This window comes from Phalaenopsis equestris, unplaced genomic scaffold (assembly GCF_001263595.1).
Source record: "Phalaenopsis equestris unplaced genomic scaffold, ASM126359v1 Scaffold000002, whole genome shotgun sequence".
Lineage (NCBI taxonomy): Eukaryota > Viridiplantae > Streptophyta > Magnoliopsida > Asparagales > Orchidaceae > Phalaenopsis > Phalaenopsis equestris.
The window spans coordinates 53,394,924-53,406,589 of record NW_018164444.1 but is presented as its reverse complement, the minus strand read 5'-3'; the positions used below and the strand labels follow the sequence as shown (position 1 = coordinate 53,406,589).

The window sequence follows — 11,666 nt, the reverse complement described above, 5'->3', positions numbered from 1 at the left end:
GCAAACCCCACACCAAAAATAGTGCCGACACACTTGCATGTGTTTTTCTTGTTTTTTCTGTGTTTTATCTGGAATTTCACGATAAAACATAGGCTCATTAAGGACCCTAAAATTTTAATTTTCTACAAAATCTTAAATAAAATATTCAAGATAATTAAAATTTAGAATTAAAATATTCACGATTTAAAAATTACAACATTTACTTTTTTGCATATATTAATAGGGCCTCCACAATACTTAGGATCATTCTAGATAATTGCATGCATGTTTGCATGTCCCGAGAAGGAGTCCCCATACTTTTCCAACCTGACTGGCCCAACATTCCTTCATGTAGGTGGTTATCTAGTGCGCCTAGGGTGTTAGAAGGATCCCCGACCCAGACGGGGTGTAAGTCATTTTATTGGAGTATTTACAACTTTGTAGCCGAACCTCCGCTTTCTCTTCTTTTCAGGGACCTCCGCTTTCTCTCGGAGGCATCCTTGTCATTTCAATTTCAGCAGGTATAAGTCTCACCTCTTGGAGCTTCAGTTTATAGTCATATGATAGAGTTTCCTTCCTTTGACCTTAGAGCTACCGAGGTTTCTTATGGAAGATGCAATTCACGGATTGCTGACCGAGGATCTCAGGTTGTGTTGGGTCGACTGCCTTCACGACCAGGTAGACTTAGGATCATAGTAGCTGTGTATGACGGGCCTATGGTCTTTTTTTGTTGAGCCCCTTTGAGCCCTATCGCTCCCTGACATCGTTGCTATCAAAATATCACCTTGACGACCCGATGCCAATGAGCCCGCGCCCATTTGGGATACAACGATTTGTCCTCTGCTCTTTGGCTCTGACGTGCTTTGACGTATTGGGATATCCCCGTCAAGATGATTCAGGTTTTTCTGTGGGCCCCATGTGTTAATGAGCTGCTACCCATTTCAGGATGTGAGAGACTCGCTCTTTGTTTGATTGCTTAGCGCGAGCTTTGAAGCATTGAGACTGTTTTCACACGAAATAACCTTCATTTGATTGCCTATACCCTAGGTTTATGATAATATGAAGTGAAACTCCTTTTATCGAGAGTATTCTTGGGTATCCCCCAAGATGTAATTAACCAGTAGGAACACGTTCCTCTGGGAGTGTTATTGACCCCATAACATGTACATACACCTGACTCTCTGGTTATGGGTAGTCTACGTAGATACTTCTTTCGCATATATTGGTTTAAGATTCCTCCACCCGATCTTGTTTGAGTGAACATTCTTAACCTATCATTGCGAGGTTTATCGCACGTATACTCTCCACGTTTTACTTTTCCTATTTTTTGTCACTTTGTCATATGTCCCTTCTTATTCGGTTCCTCTCCTCTTTAAATCATTTATATGATTCAGGAGGGAGATTTATTCGAATAGGGGAAGTATACGACGATTGACAAGCTGACGACTCCTTTTAAAAATAAAAAAGAGAAAAATGAACGGAAACAATTGTAGATCTAAAACAAATCACAAAAAAAAATATAAGAAATTCCACAATTTGAAAATAAAAAAAAGATTTTCGAGCCACAAAAAAAATTTAGAGCATGAAAATAAATAACAGTAACATAGTTATTTTTTACAAAATAATAAAAATGTTTAAAAAAAGGTAAATTATGATAAACATTACAAATAATATAGTCTTAAAAATTGCATTTACATTTTAAGAAAATTTTTATGCTTAAATAGCTTGATTTGCAATAAAATAGTTTACTTTTTAAAGTTTTTGAATAAATTTGTTAGAAAACTCGATTAAGGCTCAATGCACAAGAGCTTGATGTTCTAAATTCTCATTTGATAAGCTCAACAAGATTGACTCAGGCTCTGTTTGGGGCAGCTGTAGCTTATCCAGTTTTTGCTAATAAGTAGCTTATCCTGATAATCTGCTGATGACCAGCTGATCTGGACAAGCTATAATCTGCTGATGACCAGCTGAAATGGATAAGTTGTCTGGCTGTTTGGTTAGTGCGTCTGGAAAATTGACCATTTTGCCCCTGTTCTGAATAAGATGTGGTGCGCGCTTGTGTGGCGTGGGTGTTTTGTACATGTATTAAAAAAACATATGCTTTTGTATGAATAAATAAATAAACAGTAAAAATAACTAATTTCCAATCAACTCTATTCAATTTGCTGCAAGCTGAAAATCAAATTGATTTAAGCCAAACAAACTCATAATTGAATCAGCTTGAAATATGAGCAAATTTTGAAGGCAAGGAGATTCATTGTCAGGACAAGTAGAATGTGTCATCAGATGAGAAGAGAAAAAAAAGAGTATGTTTGGCCACTAGCTAGGTTTTACTTGGTGACATGTCTTCCCGTTCTCCGAGTCATAGATACGCCCTCCCTGTACTCGGATCCCAGGGTTCTTATAACGCTTGGCTGGGGGTGGCATAATATCCTTCTTGCTCTCGCTTTCCTCCATTTTCCGGCGGCGGCTGATTGGCGAAGTGGAGGGAACGACCATGGATGAGGGTGACGAGCTTTGTTGGATCCGACTGGAGGGTTAGCGCGAAGGGCAGGTGGTGTTCAGCAAAACTTCGGGATGGCAATCGGGATGGCGAACAAAACTTCGGGATGGCGATCTCGGGCAGAGCAGAGAGGAGAAGATGAGAAAACGAATAAAGGAGTGAAGATGAGAGGAGAGGAACGAGATTTTTTACCACTCTCGGGCGATTGGGAAGTGCTGAGGGACGAGCGCAGAGGGTCGTTCGAGAAGGGTAGACGAGTAAAGATTCGCGTGGAATACATTCGGAACGCTGATCGCGGGGTTATACCCGCGATCGCGTATCCGGTAATTTAGAGACGCAGTTTTGTGATAATCTCCATAAACGTGTAAAACAAACAGTGCGGCGGCGTTTTCAAAAATGTCGTCGCACTTATAAGCTTCCCCAAACGGGCCCTCAATCATATATGTTTATTTTCTCAAACAAACTACTTATGTAAAGTTTGTTAATCACAAGACGAGCAAATTTGAGTTGAAAAAATCATTAAATAAACCAAATTATGTTAACTACAAAGAAGTACTTGAATTAAGTTGGAGCGGAATTTGAATGAACTTTGAGGGGGTGTTTGGGATCACTTTTATCTTTTATTTTCATGTTTTTTTAGTTCTGTTATGTTCCTATTTTGATTTGAAATAGAATAAATTTGACGTGTTTTAAGTAACATATGATTATTTTTTAAAATACTAAAAAATAATTAAATGTAATTTTAAGTATTTTAAAAGATATGTTATTTTTTTAATATTTTTTTAGATAAATACATTTGAAGTTGACTACTTAAACCTTATTATTATTTTTAACACATTATTTAATGTGTAATGGCATAGTGGGGTTGGATGAATCTTACATTTGTACTTATCTATCCGCTCTGCGTTGCGCGCGTTTGATGTTACGGTTTGGTTTGGCAGATAAGCGGTGGTAATCACTTTTTGCGTGCTTTATGAAGAAAGAGAAGCTTATCTAAGATCGAAAGTTAATCAGTACAATAAAAGCTTAATTAAGGAGAAAAAGAGGAAGAGTGACATACAAGGAGGGGGACGTAGATCGGCGGAGGAGATGATGTCTTCGTCTTTCGAGACCTTCAGCAACGACGGAGAGATGAGGCGGCTAGGGTTTCGAGCCGCTCCTTCGACGATGAAAGCTACATGGGCTACGGGTCCTACTCCAACTTCGCCGGCGGCGAGCAATCGAATGAAACCACTGGGATTAGCGACTACCTTCCAGGCGGGAGCTTTGAAAATGCGGAGGAGATCCTCGTCGATCACGCAATCTCTCCGGAGCACTACAGCTTCAGATCCGATCCGCAGCCGCAGTATAATTCGGTTTCTTCGCCGTTCATGGAGCCTGAATCCAACGGGGTCGTCTATGGAGCTGAGGAGAATGGTGGGATCTTTGCATCCGATGGCCCTATTCTTCCGGAGCCGGAGGAGATGAGGGAAGAAGGGTTTCGGCTGCGGGAGTGGCGCCGGTGAGAAGCGTTTCTGTTACAGATCTGCTATTTTTTTTGCTTACATGTTAGGGATGTTGTTTGTAATGGTGCCGATTTTCTTTTCCCATCACGGTCAAATGAAGGCAGAATTCTATATGTTATGCTATGGATCTGAACATATTTTGGTTCTCTTATGACAACTTGTTTATGATGGTTGAAATTTTTTGTCGATCGGTTTAGATTTGAAGGTTTTCCCATTGCTGATATTTTGGATCGATTTATGTTGCATGATTTGCTTGGTGATTCTAAATTTTTCTTTCTTTTATGTTCTAGTGGAAATGACCGATTTTTACAATCTTAGATTGCAGATTTCATGAAATGGGCTTGTTTTGGATATATTTTTGCTTGCCTCGACTTTTTTGATCCATATGTCATAGTTCATCCATAGGGCATTTTTTATTTCTTATAATCATAGCATGCTATGTAATTTGTGAAACCGAGTTAACTAAACAACAACTGAAAATACAAATTTTATTACTAAAATCAAATAAGGAGTACAACCAACGCACAAAAATAGGAAATAATAACAGACGCGGCACATGAATTGAAATTAGGGTGAGGTCTAGGGGTGATTGTGATCGGCTTTGGAGGTGGTAAGTGATGGAGAGTCCTCGAATGAGGATATGGGGCAGTGGTGTGAGGCAGCAGCACTACAAAGAAGGTGATGGGTTGAGGTTTAGGGGAAGGCAGCAAGTATGGAGGGGCTGGACTGAAGAGTGGCAGCAAGCGGTCTTCGGGATGAAAACAGCAAAGAGGAGGGTTGGCAGCAAGGGATAACAGATTGGGAAGGGTGGAGAGGGGGTAGACGGCTGCAGGAAAACAGTTAAATGTCTGTATTCTGGGTGGCTGGAGCGAATATGGCGACATTGGTAGCGGAGGGAATGTTGTTGAAGAGTGAGAAGGTCGAGAATAATCACTACATCGGACGAGAATAGCCGGAGCACCACTCATTATCGGATAAAGCCCTTGAAGAAAAAACCTGGGCGTCAACTGGTGTCCTGTGAGAAAACAAGAAGAAAACTTAAAAATCTAGAACAAAGGAATCAAATATATAAGCTCTAGATAACTAGGATTTGGTCCCTCTATGGAATGAAGGCGCCTATACCTCGTGGAACAGCCGACTAGCTCTCCCAGGTTTGGATTGATTCGGTTCACAAATATCTGGGATACGAAAGATAATCCCGCCTCCTCTTCCGCCCATGTCACTTTGAACCGTGGAAAGTTTCAAGTAATTTTTTATGATTTGGCTGACAAGGTTACATTTCATATATTGGTATTTCTTAGATACTAGCAAAGTTTACCTATGCAATGCGCCATGAAGAAAAAACGATCAGCTCGCTTCATGATCTTTAAGACAATTTTTCTAGACTGCAAATTATAGCTGTAGGTGTCCTTTGCACAATTTTTGGCATGAGCAACACTACTAGAAGCCTAACAAGGCAAATGATTCTTCTATCATGGAATACTGAAAAGAAGTAGGGAGCAAATTAGAATTTGAATAACTTATAACTAAGTTATAATGCACTTAGGGTCTATTTGAAATGGCTGCGTTGTTTTGTGAAGGTGTTTGGAGAAAATAATTTTTTTAAAGTTGCAGTGAGGATTATTAATATTTTTTTCCAGAAATTAGAACAACTTTCTTACAACTATGATATTTAAAAAAATCGGGTTACAAAATGTAGCTTCTCACCTTAGAAATTTCTAAAAAATAGCATAAAAATAGTTTCCCAAATAGAACTATGGTGATGGTTTGAAATGCAATACAGGCGGAAAGTTGCCACAAATAGACCCAAATAAGCATAATCATTCTTGGCAAATCCTTCCCTCAACAACCATAGAAGAAGAAACTAATAGTAAGAGTAGAGCAGCAAAACCCATCTCTGAATTTCAAACTATGCAGAAAATAAGAAAAATATAAACGCATGAGCAGGTGGAAAATATTAAGAAAAAGGATGTAAGAGCAATGATAGCCATACAATTATAATTAACTACACTGCTGCCATAATTCTTTTCATATCCAATTACTTGCAGAGACACTGACTGTCTCCTCACCATTTCACGTTTCATGAAGCTGTGAAGGAGTATAATACCTGAGACCAGTGCATGTCATTTTTAGCAGAGAGCTGTAGCCATGCATATTTCAAGAAATCAAGGCATCAATTTCATAGAAAATTCTCAGGTTCGTTGAAGATTAAACTCAAAATTATAGTCTAAACTGATTGTGATTATCTATTTTGTCCCACATCAAACAGTAAATTGCATCCAGACTGTATGAGCTCATCTATAATTTTCTTAAGAAAATTATAGATTGTTGAGATTAAGTTATATATTGATAAAGGATTAAGGTATTTGCATACTTGGAGAAATACAACTTTCCTTTGACAACAAAATTTAGATCTTCCAAGAAAATCCTTACTTTTGACCTCCATGATGAACAATCCAGCTAAGGAATCATGATTGTCAGCTAAGGTGTAAAAGAATAAATACTATATTATTTTTCTTAGACAGCTTCCTATTTTTAGTCTCTTGTGTATTTAGTTAGGTTTCTTTTGGAATTTCTCGCATACATTTGAAACTGGAAAACATCTCTTTTACAAAATTGTAGACTTCTATATATTGACAATATATCAATGAAACAATCAAATCATTATTCTTTTGTATATGGAATCAGAGCCTTGATCCACTATGATTTCTCTGATTAGCCAATCTCATAGCTCAACAGCTTTGCAAAATCATTTATGGCCTCAATCAAATACAACTTATGCCTGGTATCTTGAGCTATGACAAATTCTAATCTATCATGGCTTTAACAATTTTCTTATTGTTTCACCCCTTCATCTTCAGCATTGGCAACACATTTTATAATTTTTTTAGTTTATGTTGATATCATCATCGTCATTTGAACACTGTGATTGTTTATTTGTTATGTAGGGTTTTGTCACTCTCCTTTTCCTACAAATTTCTATCAAGGATATTGGGCCACTCCACTGTTTTCTGATCGTGGTGGTCCGTTAACACCCACTATACCTCTTGCCATCTCACCACACTCCCACTTCACCCTAACTTTGTACTCAGTGATCTGACTATTCAATGGTATAATTAATTATTTATTTAATGATGTTAATTACGAACTAATTACTTCTTGTAAATACTTAATATTATGTTAGTATTTAGTAATGAGACTATGATAGTTCTTCCTACTAATTATTAAATTATTAGCCAGAATAATTGATTATTAAAGAATTGGTTAGGCAAATTAGAGATTGATCAGGATTTTAATTAGATTATTAGTATTTTGAAATATATATTAGATATTAATTATATCTTAAATGATGATAATTTAGATATTAATTATGGTTGTTCTGAGCATTTGATACTTCAGCACAATATATTTTTGTCATGCTATGATTGGGATTTAGATTATACTTGTGGTTTCCCTTAGGCTAGTCAAGGAAATATTTGTTTGGATCTGTGATCATAAATTAGGATCTGAGGCATGCGCAATAATAATTATTACTACTTAAATAAATCTTTTAGTTGGATGTGTTGTTCTTCTTACTTTAGGATTAAATTCTTTGATAAAGATAGTTGATAGTTTCTGACAGTTATCTTCATGAGTTAATGTACATGCTTTTTTATGAATATTTTCCATTGTTTTATAGGGTTGAGAATTTAGCTTAAAGATCATTAATCGTTTGAAAATTGATTTGAATTTTAGCTATGATCGAGATTAGATCGAAATAAACAATCTAAGTTATGAGCTAAAACTCTATCAAATTTTTTCTAACTGGTTTTGAGCTATATAAGAACCAGCTCAAATTGACTTGAGATCGGCTCGAATTATTTTTTATTTATAAAAATTATATATAATGCTAAATAAAATCAAATGTAACAAACTACGAGCCAATTTCAATTTGCAACAGATCCAAAAAAAACTCTTTCGACTCTGATCAAGTTCGATTCACTTTTGAGCCAAGCTAGCACTAAATCAAACATAACGAGCTACGAGCCGATTTCGTTCCGAACTCAATCCAGTCGAGCCGAATTTTTTCCGAGCCGGCTCGAAATCGGCTCTTTAACAGCCCTACTGTTTTATCACTTCATTTATTCTAATTTATTCGAGTTATGTTCTATTTATAATATTTTACCTATCTATCATCCATGCAGCCAGAATGCTATTCATCTAGAGGAGAAAGAAAGAAAAGAAAAGGAAATGAGAAATCAGATAATTGCAGAAGCTGAGGAATTCAAACATGCTTTCTATGAGAAGCGCCAACTGAATCGTGACTCAAACATGATCAACAATAGAGAAAAAGAGAAGGTAAAACTGGCTCCCTCTTCATCAGAAAGATAATGGAAGATTTATATGCACACCACTCAATTTCTATGTATTTGCATGTCTTACTCTCAACTTTAATTTTTACATACATACCACCTTACCTATGCATGAAAAAGAAGTATTTCACTGTTTAAAAGTTAAAACAGTGGTATTTTTTATGTGATATAAAAGATTTGGGTGGTATAAATATAAAAAGGCAAAGTTTATGTGCAGATATGTAAATACAGAGGAGTTGGGTGGCATGCACGTAGATGCCATACCACTCAATTTCTATCTAGGAAGATTTTCATACGTTCCACTTAGTTCCTATGTATTTACATATCTAACACGTATATTTTAATTTTTACGTACATGCCACCATACTTATGCATAAAAAAGTACACTTTACTTTTTTATAATTAAAATGATGGTATTTTTGCTATGATACGAAAGATTGGGGCGGTGTAAACGTGAAAGTGAAGTTTAGGTGTTATATGTGTAAATCCCCAGGAATTGAGTGTTATGTATGTAAATGACCCTTATATGTATTTACATATCTAACACCTAAATTTCACATTTTACTACATGCCACGCTACCCATTAATGAAAAGTTGCATTTCACTTCTTAAAAAGTTAATATGTTGGCATCCTTGATGTGATTCGAAAGATTTGCCTGTTATAAATGGAAAAAACAAAGCTTAGGGGTTGATATGTAAATACATAGGATTTGGGTGGTAATGTATCTAATAATGTAAATGCCCCCTTTTTGTCTTTTAATCTTGAGTTATGTGCCATCTTTGTGCCAGCAATTTTTGACGAACCAGGAAAAGTTCCACGCCGAAGCTGACAAGCAGTACTGGAAAGCCATTGCTGAGCTCATCCCCCACGAAGTGCCAAATATTGAGAAGAGAGGTAAGAAAGATCCGGAAAAGAAGCCATCCATCGCAGTAATTCATGGACCAAAGCCAGGAAAGCCCACCGATCTCTCCAGGCTGCGTCAGCTGCTTGCCAAACTGAAGCACACACCTCCACCGCACATGAAACCACCTCCTCCGCCGCCGGCAAAAGAACCGGCAAAGGACGCGGAAGCCGCCGCAAAAAAAGATGGAAAGAAAGCGACGACGCCAACGAAAGAAGCCACGTTGAAGAGTAGTGCTGCCGCCGCTAATTCCCCTGAGAAAGATGCTAATAATACTCAACCTTCAGCAGCCGCTGTAGAAACGGAAAAGGCAGCAGAACCAGAACCCGCGACAACTCAGTAATTGGACTGAGTTAACTTAGCCTGGAAATGCTTTTCCAGGTGATTCTATTTGCTTTATCTATATATCATTTCATGTTTTGTTTATTAATCTTTGTACTTCTTGTTATAATTGGCTTCAGACAAGGTGCTGATAACTGTTTCAGTTCAATATTCTTTCTACTCTTTTTGCATTGGCCTGTACGAACTGGTTTTATGAGAGCATTCTATATATTTTTTTTCATGGTAAAGAGTGTTGCATCATGTGGATTAGATTTTGTTTCTATCATAGAAATGCTATCATGAAATTATGTGTTCATATGATATTTTAGGGTTATTTGACTACAAGTAGGATTTAATTTGAGTAGGATTTGATACGCCACCAACAAATTTCCATCAACTAGCACGAATCTCAATGCAATTTTTTGAACAAGAAACATTCAAACTTCGATTAAGAGTCACCCGGAGCTCCGATTTCAGCAAAATTATAGTCAAACTGATCAGGTCGATGAGACGAACCTAATGATATAAAATTTAGTCCAATCCAAGTCAAATCAGGCTCAGATCAAGTCATTAAATCACTACTACTACGGGATTTCTGGAGGCATTTGAAAGGTCAAACAGATGTCAAATCTAGCGAGTTTATAGTTGAATCAAGCGTTTCGAAAAGACGAATCCAACGAGCCCAAGATTGCTCAATTCTAACATCGTTAAGGCACTCAAATGTCCATCAAACGTCATTTGATCAAGGGAAGCTTTCCAGGCCGTCCGATTAAAATGGTTCACAGTCATGCATTAATTGCACTCAAAACACTATAAATAGAGTCTCACCCCTCACATGAGAGGGATGAGACTTAAGAGAGAACTTGAGGTTTTGAGAAGGAGCTCAAGTCCAAGATCATCCTCTCCATCGTCGATCGTCGTCGACCACCACCGACCGTCATCGATTGTAATCAACTACCATCGATCGCCGTCGATCTCCGTCAACCACCGCTTACTAGACGTCTCAATCGACGTTGTAAAGTGAAAAGCTAGTAACCATTTCCCGCCTGTGGGACAAGGGGCATATGTAATTATCAACTGATAGTGGATTTTTACAACTGGGTCAGACCCCGTGGTTTTTCCCTTTTTACGGGTTTTTCACGTAAAAACTTCTGATGTTATTATAGCTTGATTCATTTTCATCTGAGTGTGTGTTGAATTCTCGTGCAACGCTAAACGCTAAGACGATAATCCGTTACTCTACTGTTGCGAATTTTCTAACACGCATCAGTTTGGCGCCGTCTGTGGGAACGTTTCAATCTCACAACTAAAGTACTTACACGGTCTACTACATAGCAACTAGACACAATGTTCGTGATAATGGAGCATCCCGCTCCAACAGCCATCGTTTCAGGGAGCATTCACGAAGCCAAGGGCGACATGCTTCTTCGTCTTCCCGCCCTGGAAGACGCTATCCTACCAATGAAGGTGGTTCGGGTCCTTCAATAGAAGATCGAATGCGTAGAATGGAGGAGTCTCAACTAGAGATTCTACAGCTCCTACGCAGGGCTCAACAACCGCTGCCTACATCATTGGATGAAATTCGTTTACCATTAACTCCGCAACGTACGAGAAACATACCGCTCGAGGAACTCATGTCGGCCCGCCTCCTCAGGAAGGAACACATCCCCTGTCAGGTCGTGATGTTGAACTCCTAGATACAGCAAGCTCCACTCATCCATCTCGTGCAGCTCACCCGACATCGCCACATCTTCCCGTCATTCCAGATAATGTCATTCGCAATGAACTACGACGCCTCGTCCGGGAAGAGTTCCCCTTAGAGAAAAAGGATCGCTTCTACGCTCACCGTAACATCCATGAATCTTCTCCCTTAGCGAATGCGGTCCTCCAACACCCCATCTCAACAGGCTTTAAGCTTCCGAGCATCGATACATATGAAGGGACAACCGACCCTTACGAGCATATTGATCATTATCGAACTATCATGCACATTCAGTGTGCTTCTGATGTGCTTTTGTGTCAAGTGTTTCCGACTACTCTTAAAGGAGAGTAAATACATCAAGGCAGCAACATGGGGGTCACCCAGTCGTAGGAGAAATTCAAA

The 11,666-nt window shown here is 38.2% G+C and overlaps 1 protein-coding gene across 1 annotated transcript; it reads left to right on the top strand.

The window, feature by feature from the left end:
* The first annotated feature begins 3,428 nt into the window (after window positions 1-3,428).
* LOC110017941 (clathrin light chain 2-like) lies at window positions 3,429-9,731 on the top strand. Its single transcript, XM_020715110.1, has 3 exons — window positions 3,429-3,983; window positions 8,172-8,325; window positions 9,129-9,731. Exons 1-3 carry the CDS (start codon window positions 3,661-3,663, stop codon window positions 9,582-9,584), a joined length of 933 nt encoding a protein of 310 aa, XP_020570769.1. The 5' UTR covers window positions 3,429-3,660; the 3' UTR covers window positions 9,585-9,731.
* The last annotated feature ends 1,935 nt before the right edge of the window (window positions 9,732-11,666 follow it).

Coding starts and splice junctions, on each gene's coding strand:
- LOC110017941 (XM_020715110.1), top strand. CDS start 3,661: ATGGGCTACGGGTCCTACTCCAACTTCGCCGGCGGCGAGCAATCGAAT. Junction 3,984..8,171: donor CGGCTGCGGGAGTGGCGCCG/GTGAGAAGCGTT, acceptor TCATCCATGCAG/CCAGAATGCTATTCATCTAG. Junction 8,326..9,128: donor ACAATAGAGAAAAAGAGAAG/GTAAAACTGGCT, acceptor TCTTTGTGCCAG/CAATTTTTGACGAACCAGGA.